Source organism: Enhydra lutris, unplaced genomic scaffold, assembly GCF_002288905.1.
Source record: "Enhydra lutris kenyoni isolate GAN:26980312 unplaced genomic scaffold, ASM228890v2 scaffoldscaffold6, whole genome shotgun sequence".
In the NCBI taxonomy this organism is placed as follows: Eukaryota; Metazoa; Chordata; class Mammalia; order Carnivora; family Mustelidae; genus Enhydra; species Enhydra lutris.
The window spans coordinates 11,209,322-11,225,912 of NW_019154090.1; the positions used below are offsets into that span (position 1 = coordinate 11,209,322).

The following is a 16,591-nucleotide window of genomic DNA, read 5'->3' on the forward strand; positions in this document are numbered from 1 at the left end:
AGGCTCTTTGGAAGAAGCAATGATAGTAGAAGTACAAGTAAAAATTCTATCGAAAATCCTCTTCCTCACTAGCACCTGAACCTACACCCAAAGAAAATCCCTTTGAGCAGTGGGTATATTTCTTCCAGATCCTCCTTTTTTCTTTTTTCTCTTTCCTGCCCTTCTTTCCTTCCTGCCACAAGCCCAGGAACGTCAGGATCTCTGAGAGCGACCACTAGCTAGGAGGGGCGAGGAAGGAATAGAACAGCCACCTGGGGGTGCCCAGAGTGCGTCCAAGGCCCACGGCGCACAGGGAAATCAGACCAGGTGGGTGGTCCCAACCTCATGGAGCTCCTAGTCTGGAAGCCTCTCTCCTGGTCTGCAGGGGGCACGCACCCCACCCCAGTACCAATGGGGACAGAGCTCTCTTTTCCCTGTCCACCCCTCTCCCTTATCACCACACACTTTTGGCTGCCTACTGGCTGGAGAAGGGTGTGTGAGGTTTTTTTTAGAAGACTGGGAACAAAATGGTCCCCTCTGTGCCAGAGCTGCTGGGCAGGCCAAGACAAAGACTCAGACTCTGTTCTACTGCAATTTAAAAAGTTGTAATTACACCGACCCCAAAGGTAGAAGGAGCAAAATGACAACAGTAAAAAAAGAAGTCAAAGTTCGACTCCTAGCTCTGCCACTTATTTGCTCTGTGACCCAGAGCCAGTTACTTAACCTCTCTGTGCCTTGGTTTTCTCTTTCTTGAGTCGGCTGTGTAAGTTTAATGAGTCAGTCCATGTGAGGTGCTCGGCATGGTGCCCAGCACATAGAAAGCGCCCCATAAGTGTGGTGGCCATTCTGTATTTCTTAGGGGCACACATGTGTTCATTCACCATTCAGCAAAATTTTACCAAGTGTGCACCTCCTGCACAAGAGACATGAGGCGACAGCGACTGGACAGTGAGCAGAGCAGACAATGTTTCCACTCGCAGGGAGCAGACATTCTGGTGGGCAAGATGGTCAACACAGAAACTGTGAACAGTGAAAATATGGTTTGTTGGATGGTGACAAGTGCTTTGGAGAAAAACATCTCAACAGGGAAGACACTGGGTGCAAACCAGAGAGGGACAGTTGGAGGAGCCAGCGTATGCTCTCTGAGGGAGGAGAGGAGGCAAGTGCAAAGGCCTTGAGGTGACAGAGGGCCCGGGAGAGTGGAGGGAGTGAGGGCATGGGGGAGGGGCTGAGGCAGAGGTGCCACGGCCAGACGGAGTCAGCACCTATGGGCCATGGGGAGGACTCTGGCCTTTCCTGTTGCTGAGATTGGAGCATATGCACATGTAAATATGTGTATTTTTTAATTTAGACAGATACAAACTGAGCTCTTTGCACAGTAAAGGCACTGGGAAAAGGTGTGCTAATCACATGTCAAATGAGCTTCAGATCTAATCTTTCCTTTTTCTTTTAAATTAAAGAATAAACTCCTATAACATGTGACATTAACAATCGGAAAAGCAAAGAGGAGCAGGAAGGACCCGGCTTCCCGCCTGCCAGAGTACCCCCATCCCAGCTCAAGGGACGCCCATAAGTAACCGCTGGGTCCCTAATGGGGTCCAGATGTGCCCGAGGTGGCCCGGGCCCAGCCCTGCCTGCCTGGACACTGCGTGGCCATCGGTTTATTTCCTGGACTTATTTTATAAAGAAGAGCCCAGGGGAGGATCAAATGGCCCCACCAGCCCCTGCTGGTTCCCACCCGATCTCTGGCAACCTTGCAGCTCGGAGCTGTGGCCCAGACAGAGGGGGCAAGCTCTGCCCTACAGGAGAAAGCCAACCGGTAAAAACAGAAGAGCTAGAAAATCACCACTCGGCAGGCACCACAGAAGTAATTGATTTAGGTGAAAATCGCCAGTGAGGGCTAAGAGCCGTGGGTGGAAGTTTGAGGAGTAACAGGATATTCACATGGTCTCGGAATGTCTCCCCACAAGATACAGATTAAGTACAAAAGGGGAAAAAGAGGAACTTGATCCCCGCAGACAGCTCCTTAACCAAGTGGCCCAAGCTGATGTCACCATTAACGGGGCAGGCGGACCTCACGGGCCTCCGGATACCTTGCACTGAGAAAGACACAACGCCAGGTCTGTGGTTCTGCCGAGAGCGCACTGCCCAAGTGAAACCGCTAGGAAGTGTCAGGAAAGTCTAAGTTGGGGGACATTCTAGCAGAGTTGCACAGCAGAAGCGTGCTGGGCCCATAAATTGGGGGACATTTTACAGAACACCTGGCCTGAACACTTCAGGAGCTTCAAAATCATGGAAGACCAAGACCAAGAAAAGACCATTTATCCCAGAATAAAGGAGAATAAGGAGACAGGACAAGTGTGTGACCCTGGATCTCACTCCACCCCCAACGGGCTGTGGGGGGGACGTCCCTGGGACGGTGGCAGAAACTTGATGATGTCTGTACCTTAGGCAATAGTGTAGCACCAAGGCTCAATTTCCTGATTTTCGCCATTGGACTATGCTTGTAGGAGAGAATGTTCTTGTCCTTAAAAATCCATGCTTAAATGTGTAACAGTTCAGGGGACGTCATGTCTGCAACTTACTCTCAAATGACTCCGAAGTAAATAGTGTGTCAGTATGTGTAACCGTGCACAGAGAGAGGAGAAATGTTCGATATTTTCCAGAATCCATATGAAAGATCCCCCTTTGTTGTGCTTTTCGTCCAGCTTTTCTGTCAGGTTAAATTATTTCAAAGTAAACATGTTTTAACAATCTAAAAAACTGGGCCTCGCAGTAGAGCACACGATGCTTGATCTCCGGGATGTGAGTTCGAGCACCACACTGGGTGTAGAGATTTCTTTTTTGAAAAAAGAAGTCGTTAAAATAATAATTTAAAAAAAATCTAAAAAACCATCTCCCTGCTTCTTCTCGTCTCGGCAGCCTCATTCCTCCTCCTGTGACTCCCTAGAGAAATGCTTTAATATTTTATTGTAAATCCTTCCAGGGCTTCCATATGTAAATACAAACAGGAATGAAGAACATGTTTATTTCCACCCCTTCTCCTTCCCACAGAAAGGAGCATGTACTGCAGGTGATTTTTTTCGCTTAGCAATGTGGCTAAGTGGGGTCTGTTCCATATCAGGACATAGGGACCCTCCTCATTCCTTTGATCCCTATCCCTACCTCAGCCCCTTGGAGCCAACATCCCTTTTTAATAGCCCCAAATAACCCTCGCCCATAAGCGCTCAGGTGTGCACCCCAGGCACCGTGCCTCTTGAATGAGCCTTTGGCCCCATAGCCTCCATCACCCTGAATCAGGCCAGCATCTTTTCTGCCGGAGCCTCAGGGCTCCCAGTGTTTCTCGCCTCCCCTAACTCCACTAAGTGCGCTCTCCTCCAGGAGCCGGGGGAGCCCGCATACCAGTCGAGCAGGCTTCATCATTCCCCTGCTTTGGTGCCCCTGGCTGCCAGAGGCTGGACTAAAATCCCGACTCCTCATGCCGCACACTCACTCCGCAGGATGTGGGAGGCTCACTGGTCCCACGCTGTCCCCCTAGCTCCACCCGTCCTGGTCTTTCTCTGCAGAGAGCAAGCTCTTTCCAGCCTCCAAGCCTTTTCATTCCATGCTCCCTTGATGCCTGGACTTTCTCCTCCTTCGGGTTTTCACTGGAAAGTCAGTGCAGCGCAGGCTCTGGCTTATCAAGAGAGCCTGCCCCGTGGATCCCTCTAATTCTATCTGAGCGTCTAGACTCGTTTAGTTAGTCACTTGTTTTTGTTTGCTATCTCCCTCGCTAGAACCTAAGCTCCGTGAGTGCTCGGAGGACTGTCTGCTCACGGCTGCACCGGGGGGCCTAGAACAGGGCCTGGCACACACGATGCTCATCACACTGACTGAAGGCCCCTTTCCAGGCTCTGGGGAGGAAGGCAGGGCCCTCATGGCCCCCATTTTGTAGAGGCAGAAACTGGAGGTCCCAGGGGGAAGAGCCTTGTTCTAGGCCCTGACAGGGGCACAACCCAGGCATCCCTAACTCCCAGGAGGATCAGAGCCTGGTACACCCCATTTTAGATGCTGGGGAGGGGTCTCCACAAGGCCTGCCCCCTCCCCCCGCCCCAGGAGTGTGTGAAGTCATTTATCCCCTCACCAGTTGCTGTCAGCACCTACTGTGGGTGCCTGTATATGACAGTCCACGGATGGCGGACACAGTAGGCCTTCAGCAAATTGGTGCCCAACCCCCAGCGTCCCCCCACCCCCCAACCGCAACTCCCTAACTTCCCTTCAGGGAGGCCAGCTACAATTTGGCGATTGTTAGAGAACTTTTTTTTTCTTTTGGGAGGAAAGCTGCAAGTCATTAAGGGCTGCTCCCGGCCTGCGGGTCACCATTTCCTGTTTAGAAGAAAGAATCATCTCTCCTTTGGAACATGAAGCTCCCCCCACCCCCGGCTTGACTGTGGGGCTCGGGAGCTCTGGGACGCCTGCAATGCCTGCTCAGCTCCCCGCAGGAAACTGGCACCTTCAGCACCTTTTGTGCTCAAAAAGGACACTCATTTTCTCCTGGCCCCAGGAGGGCCCCAGAGGTGAGGTCACCGTGACAGCCAGCCAGGAGTGAATTATCCCAGCCCAGGACACAAGCCGACCGTCTTCCCGTCCCATCCTCGAGCAGGAAGCTGAATGACCCCTACCCTTTGGCCTGGCTTCTCACCCTCTCGGCTCCAGCCAGCCAATTTCCTTGCATCAAAGGCCATTTGGTACCCAGCGGCCAGACAGAGGTGTGGGTCCGACAGGGAGGCCAGAGTGGGGCCCAGAGCCCTTGGAAACAGGAAGGACATCCTCTGTCCCCTTCTTGCTCACTGTAATCCACTCCCGCATCTTGGAGAAGCAGTCAATCCATCCCCGAACGACCTGCAGTGCTGGGGCAAAGCCCAGCAGCCTGTCCAGTTGACAAGACCCAGGGAGCTGGCTTCTCACCCTGTGGGCCTGGTCAGCCTCAAAATGGAAGCAAGAGAGAATAAATCCAGGTCACGATGTAAGAAGTGCAAGGAACCTATACACAGCCCCCTGCTGCTCACTGGCCTGCAGGTGTTTCCCACCCTCCGCATCAGACAGGACACCCAGGCTCAGAGGAAACCCATTTGTACAAATAAGGTCCCTGACAGTTGAAGTCAGTGGTCCAAAGCCATGTCATCTTTAAGGGGACAGGATTTAAGCCCATCAGGAATTATCTGAGCTCCATGAATCCCTGCCCCCTCCTCCCTTCCTGAAGGCCTGTAAAACACTCACCCTTCTATAAAACAAAGTAGACTTTAATACATAAATTAACCACTTTATTGAATATCAATAAACTGTACATATAACTATACAAAATGTATCCTTAGTACAAAATGTTGCTTGCAATATAAATACCAGTGTACCTTTAAAAATGTAAACATCTTCCTCCCGGGGCCACCTGTCAGACCCCAAAAATAGTTCTGGGAGACACATCGGTCGGGCTGAAGCACCCCACTCAGGCCCCCAACAAGTGACAGCAATTACTCACAGTCCCTTTTGGGACTGTTGTTAAATTGCCCGTGAGACAGGCGCCACGGTGACAGACGGGAGACTGAGATAGCTGCCCGGGCCCGGGGCAACCCGGGGGTCTAGACACGTCCGTGTGTCAGTGACTGCCCACAGGCCCCGAGGCTGAACCTGGGGGTGGATTACTGCACAGTTAGTCACACCTCCTGGAGGGGTGGCCTGAGGGGTCTAGGTCTGGGAGGAATGGGTTCCCCTGAGTGGGGGGTAGTTTCCTATCAGTCTTCCTTTTTGTCCTGGAGCTCAAAGCAGCTGTATCCAAACACCTTTGGACACACAAACCCACACAGAGAGGCCGACTCCAGAACTAAACCACCCTCCCTATCAGCCGTCCACAGACATGTCCACGGCAAGGCCTCCCTCAGAGCCCACTGAGGCACCTGGGGCAGAGAGAACTGGAACATGGTCCTCAGAGCCCTTCGGGGCCAACAGAGCCAAACAGGGGAGCTCAGAAGGGAATTCCGTGGCAGTGACAAGTATGGGGGCACCTTCTTTCTGGAGTTGAGAAGGCTGCGATGCAGGGGGTTGTCTAGAGAGGCAGGAGGAGCCCTGAGGGTCAGCGGGGGGCCCCTGAGCAGCCCGACTCCTGGTGCTTGTGCAGCAGGGACATGCGGGAGAAGGTTCGGGAGCATGTCTTGCACTGATATTTCTTGACATCTGAGTGGGTCTGCAGGTGGGCCCGAAGGTTGGAGCGGTCGGCAAAGGCACGGCTGCAGTGGGAGCAGGAAAAGGGCTTCTCGCCTGGGGACAGAAACAGGAGTTGAGTGCTAAAAACCACTTGGGGTAACAGCTGACATTTATTTATTGAAATCCCTGCCTGCCCACCCACCCACCTGGGCCTTTAGAGCCCAGATCACCCCACCCCTGAAGGAAATCCCATGACCCAGAAAAACCAGGCCATTATCTAGTGTCCAAAGGCTTGGATATGATTGGGAGCTCTGCCACTTCCCACCATGTGACCTAGAACAAGTCATCCAGCTGCTCTGAGCCTCCAGTTGCTCATCTGTAAAATGGAGCTGTTCATCCCCGCCCCTGTAAGGGCTGGTAATCCGGAGGTGGTAAATAAAGCACTTACCCAGGCAAGCCAGCTGAGACAATGATGGCAACTGCATTTACTGAACACTTACTTTGTGCCAGAGACAGCGAGGAGCATCGTATGCTCATCTCCCTTAATCCCACCCTTGTCCTCAGTTTAGAGTCCGTGAAACCGAGGCACAGAGAAAACCAAGTAGCATATGCAGGGCCACCCAGCAAGAACCAAGCAGCCTGACTCCAGAGCCTCCGATTTTAACCACTATATAGATGGTCTCTCAGTTAAGGGGGCTATAGTGGGTATTCCTCATGATCACTACTGGATTTACTTCATCTGGGGACAAAGCTTTAAGGGGTCACCCTTAAAGGCTCCCTGGCACACCCCCTCCCCCCAACCGGTTCAGCTCCTTCTCTGAGCTGCTTCCCCATCACAACGCTGACCACGTTTGGTATTGTCAAGTCTTGTCTGTCCCGCAATCAGACAGAGTCCCACGAGAGCAGGGGCCTTCCCTGAATTCATTCCAAGGGCTTGGGGCCTGGGACCCCCAAGAGGCTACAGAAACCTTTTGCCTTCTACCTTGTTTAAAACTCCTTCCCACCTGTGGCCCTTACACCACCTGCCTGGCCAAGGTTATGCTGAAAAAGAGAGTTATGCACGCAGAGCTAGGTACACAGTAAGTGCTCAGTAAGTGCTTATACAATAGCTAAGTCTTTTATTAAAAGCTCGGAAGAGCCTGACCCTTCAATCACCACCAGATAATGCTGTTCACCAACTTTTCCTAATTCCTGCCCCAACTAAGATGATAAGAGTTCACAGTACAAAAACACGGACAGTGCTGTGTTTCGTTTTTTCTTCCTTGGGGGTGCATTTCCTAAATAAAAAACCTGAATAATAACTCATTAAACAAGTACTTATCGAGCTTCCATTCTGTGCCAGGCAATAATGCTGAGCATTCTTTACCAAAACATAGCATTCTACCCTCCCACTCCCAGCATTATATGCCCCTAGGACATGGCCCAGGGTCGGAATTCAAGAGCAGGGAATGAATGAATCCCATCAACCTGCTGGCTGGCTGCCCGGGGCACTGTGCTGGGCACTGGGGGCGTCCAGAAGTCAGAGGTCTGAGGCTCACTATGGAGCCATCCATTCAAGGGCTCGGTCTCCTGGGGCAGAAATACAACGGAACAGGCCACACCACAGAAGGGGGGAATTGAGCAGGAGACTAGGGAAGGGATGTCTGAGTTAACGGACTTGTCATTATTGAGCACCCTCTGCATACTAGGCCTGAAGGGTCTGAGGGCTGCACCATAAGGTCCAAGTGAAGTTTTTCCTCCTTCACATGCTCCCTTGTGAACTAAGGGCTTACTGTACGCAGATATGGATAAGGGCAACCCCAGGGCATAGAAAGCCACTTCCCTCTCACCTCCTTGGCAGAGATGAAGGAGCCCTGGCTCAGTCTTATGAGCTGTGACTTGGGAAAAGTTTGATTTCCTTCTTTGCCTCAGTTTCCTGATCTGTAAGGTGGGCATTAGGACATCACCTCCCTCCTAAGGCTGTTGATTTACCGCATTAACCCAGGTGAAGGAAGCCATGGGCAATGCCCCCCCCCATAGAGCAAGTGCTCAGTGAGGTTACCTTTACGTCATGTATGATGAGACACGAACGTGAACAGAGGAGGAGGAAGGCCTTACAGGATATGATGGGGTGGAGGTCTGTGTGTGCAAGAGGCAGGCACAGACCTGCACCCCTTGCAGATACCCAACCCCCGCAGACGTCTTTATGGCGATCCTGGCGAGTGTGAAATCGGCACCAGGCCGGCGGGGACAAAGGCCGCCGAGGGGGGCACTGTACATGTGATACTCCCCGGATTAAAGGGGCCTGACACGCTGTGGGCCAGCAGCTGCAGCCGGAACAGGTGCTGGGCACCACTGGCCCATGCACCTGCTCCACCCCCCCAGCCCCCACCCACTGGGCCCACCATTAAGGCACACAATGGGAGTCAATGAGGATGGTGATGGTGCATTTCAACAGGCTTTTTGTGTCCCAGCCGTGCCTTTACATGAAAATGTACTGATGGGTGGGGAGAGAAGCTGGGGGGCTCAGGGGAGTACCCCAAGGGTTCTGACTCCTCCAAATAGAGCCCTCTTCAGCTGGGCAATCGCCCAAGACAGAAGCCAGGCAGTTGGACCCTTCTATCAGGTCCCTTTAAAATCAGGGCTATGTGTGCACAAAGAGAAATGGGGAGCCATGGTCTGCCAGCTGGGGAGGATGCCAGGGACACTCTGTAGGAGTAATAATGATACCAATAACGCCTGCAAAACGCCAGGCCTGACAAACCGCCCACTGACCCTCACAGATCAGAGGTCAGCCACTGGGCCAGGAAATGCCAGAACTGAGGTCTCCAACCCAGTCGGCTTGACCCCAAAGCGGACAGCTATGACCCTTGAACCTTCTACCAAAGTCACTCCCCAAAGAGCAGCCCCAAATATGGTGGCCTCCACCTTTCAAGTTCTGAAAAGACACAGTGGCTACCTCTTCCACATTTCCAGAAAGTTAGAGGACAGAAGAGACGCCATCTCCCATTTATTATGGTTTTGAAACATTACGACCTAACGGTTTTCTGCTGCCAAAGGTATTCCCAGGTCTGGGTAACAGGACTGAGTTTATCTACTCCGTGGTGGGGGTAGGGAGAGCAGATCTGAGAACTATGGTAACAAATTATTACGAAGTGACTGAGGAGCCACTGAATCTTGATGGCCAAACCTACAAAATGCTGCCAGAATCCACCGTATAGGATTATGCTATCATAATCCTGAGGCTCAGACATTACATCGCTTGTCCAAGGTCACACAGCATGGAAGCAGAGCAAATATCAAAACCATTTCTGTGCACTTATCGTGTATCAAGTGGTGGCCCAGGTGCTTTCTTTCATCTAACTGGCGCAGACGCCCCACAAGATGTTCTTATGCTCATTTTACAAACGTGTAAAGTGAGGCTCAGAGAGGTGAAACATTGACTCAAGGTTTGAAGTTCTGGAAGCAGGACTCAGAGGCAGGTGGGGGGTCTCACAACATCCTGCCTGGCTGGGCCGGGGGAGGGCGGAGTGCGGTGGGCCCCTTCACACCTGGCCTGGCAGCAAGGTGCTGGCTGCACCTCTCCCATAGCCAACTCCAACCCATTTGGTGGGGAAACGGCGACGGCAGAGACAAAGTTATCTACTCCTCCCATCTGCTTAGCTGAGGAACGAATGAATGTTCCTGCCAAACATTTCAGGGAGCCAAGCCCCTGAACGAACGAGCCAGAAGTCAGGAGACTGGAGCTGCAGTTTCCACACTCCGCAAAATCACAGAAAGCCCAGGAGTCCCCCCCCCCCGACCCCCCAGTGCTGGCAGAGAAGGCAGTGGGGACTGTGAGGAGAAAGGCGGCGGCCCACGGGGACACTCACCGGTGTGGGTCCGGACATGGCCCTGCAGCAGCCAGGGCCTGGAGAAGGCCTTCCCGCAGGTGCCACAGACGCAGGGCAGCGTGTGGCTGCGGATGTGCATCTTGAGGGCACCCAGGCTGAGGTATTCCTTGTTGCAGTACTTGCAGTTGAAGGCCTTGCGAGTCTGGGAGTCCTTGGCCACGGAGAGCCCGGCCAGCTGCGTGGGCAACTGGCCCAAGCCTGGGAAGGCAACATAGCCCTCGGCCTCCAAGGAAGAGGCTGAGGTGGAAGAGAAGGACGAAGGAGCCGGTGAGGGGGGGCTGGGGGGCTGGGAGCCTTTCCCACTGTCCTCGTCCGACAGGGAGGTCAGCTCCACGGCCCTGGGGACCTCCTGGGGCAGAAGGGAGGCCCAGCCGATGGGCTGGGCTTGGGGTGCCAGGAGAGAGTCCCAGATGAGCGTGGGCAGAGAGGCCGTGGGGTTGAGGACCTCGGGAGGTGGGATGGCCGCCAGCAGGTGGGCCTGGTCGTAGGGCTGCTGGAAGGTAAACTCTGAAGGGAGACGGAGAAAAGGGCAGGGTCAGGCATTCGGTCGCGCAGTCAGTCAACAAACAGAGGGCTGCTGCGGGCGGGGGCCGCGGGGCGGCACTCAGTCCTTACTGGAGGGACGAAGGGATCTCGGCCAGGGCGGCCCGTCCTGCCCGCCCGGAGCCCCTCCTCACCCGGGGCCGCCCGGCTCGCCCGGCTCGCCCGCCTCGGCCTCCAAATCTTACACGAAGGGCGCCGCCGTTCACCCCGACTCGGGGGCGCTCCCCCTGTGCCCCCCCCATCTCCCGGCCCGCGGGCCAGCGCCGGTGCCTCCCCTCCCCAGGCGCGTGCCCCCCGCCCCACCTCCGGCCGCGCTCCCCCTCGCTTCCCCGCCGTCGGGGCCCGGCCGCCGCGCAGTCTCCTCACCCCAGACCCCCGCCCTCGGAAAGCCCTCCCCCAACCGCCCGCATCCACCTGCCCCGGGCTCCTCACGCCCCTGCGCCCACTGCCCCGCGCCAGGCCCTTGGGCTCCGTTTCGGGCCCTGGACTTGGCCCCCGAGGCCCCCTCCCCCAAGGTGCCCCCCACGCGGCCTTTGCGGGTCTCCCCGAAGCCCCCGGAGTCCCTCACCTCGTCCACTCACCTGGAGAAGAGTCGTGCAGCTCGCTGTAGTTGGGCCTCCGGCGGGAGCAGGCGGACTTCCTGACGAGAAAAGAGCGCGGCATAGTGGCCGAAGCAGCCGGGGTTGCCGGGTCGCGCAGGGGTCGCGAAGCACTCCACCCGCGAGGCCGTGCCGCTGCGCTGTGAGTGGAGACGCGCCGCCAACTCCTTTAAGTACGCCAGCCTCGGGATGGGGCGGGGCATGATGAGACCACGCCCCTTTGTCACCTCCGCGCCAATCGAGGCGCGCCTTCGCCATAGGCCACGCCCCGAGCAGGTGCGCCGGGGGCTGGCGGGGCTAGCGCCGCGTGGCGCTGTGGGCCGAGCGGGGGCCGCTAAGGAGGCCCGGCTGCGGGCGCTGCGCGGATCGCCCCGCAGCGGAGTGCGGGCGGGCGGGCGGGCGGGCGCCGGGAGCTCCAGGCTAGGCGGGGCCCCCTTTGGGACCCCGCGCCCCCGCCAGCTCAGCGCGGCACGGTCGTCCGCCTCTGGCGCCCCCTGGCGCCGCGCACTGCGGGTCTGGGCACCTGACGTTCCGAAACCGCCTCCGCCTCGGGCTGGGGAGGGGGGCGGAAATTTCCTCGGTCAGGCTGGCGCCTCACAAAGAGCGTGGGATTGACGAGGGACGGTACACATTTCGGGGGAGGATGCGAGGAAATGAACACCTTCACGTGGCTGCTGGCAGTGTGAAATGCCACAGCCTTTTTGCAAAGCAATCTGGCATCATCTAGCAAAAGGCATCCATTCCTTCACTTAGCCAATGTTTACTGAGCACCCGCTACGTGCCAGTCACTATTCCCGGAGCTGGGGACACAGCCCTGAACAAAACACTCGGGGTCTCTACCGAAGGGCAGCTCGCCGTTTGGTGGGGGAGAGAGACGAAGTAAACAGGGGATAATTAAGCAAAGGGAAGTGTGCTTCGATGCGGGGGGAGGCCACAGGGCGCTGTGACAGTCAAGAAGCAGATCACCTGACAGGGGGTCCGGGGCAACTTCCCAGAGGAAGTGAAGAAACACCGAGGGGAAAGGCCCGAGGTTAGAATCAGTAACTACTTCAGAGTCACTGAGAGCAGCTCCCAGGGATGGGGGTGGGGTGGGCAGGCTGGAGAGGTCAGGTCTGCTGGGCCTCCAGGGCCTAGAGTTTGAACTTTGCCCCAAGGACAGTGGGAGCCAAGACAGGATTTTCAGCTGAGGACGGACCTGTTAGAGTTTGGTTGAGAAAGATCACTCTGGGCAGGTGGGAGAAAGAAGCGGGAAGGGAGGGGCCAAGGTGGGTCTTCTCACCTGTCCGGGGGTCATAAATCCTGTGTCTAAGGTACCTAATGCCCGGATGGGGGGGGTGGGGGGAGGGGGACGGCCCAGGGAGGAACAGCTGGAGCCTCACTCTCAGCTCTGCTGGGAGCCCACCCACTAACTCCAGACAGGGCCATGCCAGGCCTGGGGTAAGAGTCAGGGCACGGAAATAAATCCACAGGTCCCCACCCCCCACCCCCCACCCCCCACCCCCACCCCAGCTTGAGTCCATCTTGAAGCAAGAACTATGAAAACCCGTAAGTCCCCCTACTCACCACGTAGAATGAGGGAAGGGACAACTGTCTGTTTGGTCCACTAACTTGTGTTCTAATTGGTGAGTCGAAGGTAAGGTGGGGGAGGCGGGCCATATGCAGTCACTAGGAAGAACACACCTCCCTCCTGTGTCTATTTCGTTTCAAAATGTCCTGATTCTCCACACGGAGCCAGAGGGAGGAGTAAGGCCACGTCTCTCTGCTCAAACCCTCCCATGTTCTTGTCTCACCCAGAGTAAAAGCCAAAGTCCTCACCACAGCCCTCCGCCCAGCCGATCTGACCTATGCTGACCTTGTCTTGAGCCACTCTCCCCACTCCCCAGGCACAATGATCTCCCTCCACACTTCTTTGTGTTCCTTCACATCCCAGCCCTTTCCTATCACAGGCCCTTGGCACCTGCTGGCCACCACCGCCCCCCCTTTCTCCCCCAGATCTTCACCTGGCTGGCTTCTTTTCAGTGTTTCATCATTTTCACCAAATGCCTCATTAGTAATGAGAGAAATGCAAATTAAACCACAGCGAGATACCATTTCACACCCATCAAAAGAAAAAAAAAGTTAAAATTTGGTCAAAGTCAAGTGTTGATGAGGGTGTGAGGGCAGCAGGACTTTTGTCCCATCCTGAGGAGAGTGTCAATGGGCACAACCACTTTGAAAAGGTTTGGCATCCGCTAGTAACAGGTGACTCTCCTCCTCCCAGCATTCTAGTCCTAGGCCAATTGAGTCACAGGGGTTCTCAGACCCCGCGGCAGATTAGATTCTCCTAGGGAACACCCAAACCCGGGCCCCACCTCCACAGACATCCTGATTTAATTAGTCTGGGTAGGGGTGGGGGCGGCCTCCGGTATTAGCATTTTTTTAAAACTCTCCAGGTGATTCTAGTGAGCCACCAAAGCTGAGAAGTGCTGCCCAGCCCTAAACTCGGAAGAAACAAGAGAATATTCACCAAACCCTTGTTCCTAATAGCGAAAATCTAGAAACGACCCAAATGTTTATCAACAGTATCATGGATTAACAATGCATGGTACAATCCCATAAGGTCGGAGTAAATCCTATCTCCTGGAGATGCCGAGGGGCAGCGTCCAGGGGCCCCTAGCTCTCAGACACCAGGGCCTGGGCCTCCGGCTTTCCATTTTCCTCGGCTTCGGTCCTGCGCCTGGGAGGGAGTACAAAGCTGGGGGAGGACCCTGCGCCGTCCCCTCCTTTCTGACCGAATTGCCCCCGCCCTCGTTCTCCTCCCTCCTGGAAGCGACGCAGACCGGGAGGTGGGCGGGGTGGGGGCTTCAGATGAGGCCCCCGGGCGGACAGACCCGTTCTCCGACCAGGCTACATAAGCGGGGAGGGGAAAGGTGACACTTTAGATACAGTGGTGTCAGGTCCTCCCGGAAGTGGCCTCTCCGGCGGAGCCACCGCGGACCCCACGGCGCCCGGCGACTGCTCCCCGCTCTCCGCCCCACGCCCCGGGGCGCGGTCCTCCCGCGCCCTCTGCTGGCGGAGGCTCTCCCTGAGCCCGCTCCTGGGCCACCTGGCGCGGGGCTGGCACGCACGCCCCTAAGGGAGTGAAAACTGGGACACCTGCCCCGGAGAACAGTTTGGGACTATCTCATGTGACCAGGAATGGCCTCTGAGAGGAAGATAAAGGTGAACAGAAGCCTGCATTTTCCACAAGTGTCCATCCCCCACTAAAAGTAAAAACAATAGGGGAGCCTGGGTGGGCTCAGTGGGTTAAAGCCTCTGCCTTCGGCTCAGGTCATGATCCCAGGGTCCTAGGATCAAGCCCCACATTGGGCTCTCTGCTTCGCTGGCAGCCTGCTTTCTCCTCTCTCTCTCTCTCTCTCTCTCTGCCTGCCTCTCTACTTGTGATCTCTGTCTGTCAAATAAAATCTTTAAAAGTAAAAAAAGTAAAAAGTAAAAACCGGCCTTGGTGGGTCAGTGGGTTAAGCGTCTGCCTTTGGCTCAGGCCATGATCCCAGGGGGTCCTAGGACGGAGCCCCACGATGACGATGAGGGGCTCCAGGCTCAGCAGGGTGCCGGCTTCTCCCCCTGCCTCTGCCCTCCACCTCCCCCATCGCCGCCCCATTCATGCTTGCTTTCTCCTGCACGCTCTCAAATAAATAAAACCTCAAGAAAAGTTAAAAAATAAAAACAATAACTAAAAATGTGACTGAGGACCATCCAAAGCAGAAAATCTCTCTTCATCCCAGATATCCTCCCCAAAGGCAACTATTTTTTACCAGTCTTTTAGGACCTTCCAGAGATGGTCTTTATAGAAACAAGGTATGTACATATTAATAATTTATATATATGTTATATATATATATATATACACACATATATATATATATATATATATATATATATATATATATCTTCTTTATATGTACCATCAATGGGAACCCACATGCTAGCCTACACTTTGCTTTTTCTCCCAAGTAACAATATTCAGTGTCTTGAAGATTATTCTGTATCATTACACGCAGCTTCCTTAATCTTTTTCAGGACTATGTACTCTTCCACTGTATGAATTATACCACAACTACACTATTTATCTAACAGGAGGACTCCTGCTAAGCCTTTCGGTTAGATTACAGTTTTTTGCTACTATAAACAAAGTGGCAATTTCAATGAATATCTTGTACACACATCTTTGCACTCTGGGTCAAAGTTATGTTATATAAAATGTTGATACATTTGTCCAGATGTCCAAATGTCCAAAAGGTTAAAATAAATTATACTTCCACCAGCAGGGTGGTGAGGATCCCTTCTTAAAACCTGGCTCAGGGAGGGTATTGTCTGACTTTTCTATCTTTGCCCATCTGATCAGGGAACGCGAGACCTCCTAGTCACAACGTGCATTTCACATGGATGGGGTGGAGGGTTTTTTTCATCCTCCAAAGCCATTTCTGTTTCTTCATGTTCTGAACTTTCCCTTCACGTCCTTTGGTCACAGAGCTGATGAATTTCTTAGTTGCTGAGAGCTCTTTGTATATTAGGCCAATGGGCCTCTGTTGATTAGATCATTAATCAGTGAGCAAATCAATCAAAGAGTTAATCTCACCCAGGAAGAAGACATTGTCTACAGAAAGTTCAAGGAATGAGTCAAGGCTCAACCTCCACCCTTATCCTTCTTTGATTTAAAAAACAAAACCTCTTGAGTGTCTCGCACTTGCCTGAAAGCAAGGATTCAGCCTTGGGCCTGACCCCATAGGCCCTTCGAAGGAGTCGAAATCACCGTCCCCAGATATAAATGGCTTTCAAGGGAGTTTTGGGGTCCAAGTCTATTGTGTGTGGCCCAGAGTTGGGGACTCCCAAGAAAAGATGTGCAAACCCTTTTCATTCCAATCTGCTGAGCACTTGCTGTGTGCTCGGTCTGTGCAGGAGACTCACTCACATGGGCACCTCTCTAGCATCCCAAGGTGGTATTCGATGCTCCCACACTCAGGCCAAGGCCCACCTAGAGACCAGTTAGTACATTACAGTGCAGTCATATGACACACCTGTCAGAAAGGAGAAAGCTCTACATGTAATGGATTCAAGGTACAGGTATAGAACACATGGACAATTTGCATATAAAGAGGGAGAAATACATAGGTATTTCTTAGAGACACAGAAACCATCTCTGGAGGGAGACACTAGAAACTGGTGATAATGGTTGTCTCTGAGGAGGGGATCTGGGTGGCTGCCAGGCAGGGGTGGGAGGGAGAAGCTTTACAACGTGCCCCATCCTGTGTCTGAATTTTTTTTTATCATGTTCAAATATTGGCTTCATTAATTTTAAGGGTCAGCAGAAGTTACCCATCATAGAAGGCTTGTTAAGTACCTAACAGTCCAATCAATAAAATATTTTATAGCTGTTAAAAT

The 16,591-nt window shown here is 53.9% G+C and overlaps 1 protein-coding gene across 1 annotated transcript; it reads right to left on the reverse strand.

Annotated features, from left to right (window-relative positions):
* Window positions 1-5,265: 5,265 nt before the first annotated feature.
* Window positions 5,266-11,299, reverse strand: LOC111141621 (snail family transcriptional repressor 1). The gene is made up of 3 exons (XM_022494326.1): window positions 11,153-11,299; window positions 10,008-10,535; window positions 5,266-6,270 (listed from the first exon to the last, which is right to left on the reverse strand). Exons 1-3 carry the CDS (start codon window positions 11,232-11,234, stop codon window positions 6,086-6,088), a joined length of 795 nt encoding a protein of 264 aa, XP_022350034.1. The 5' UTR covers window positions 11,235-11,299; the 3' UTR covers window positions 5,266-6,085.
* Window positions 11,300-16,591: the final 5,292 nt, after the last annotated feature.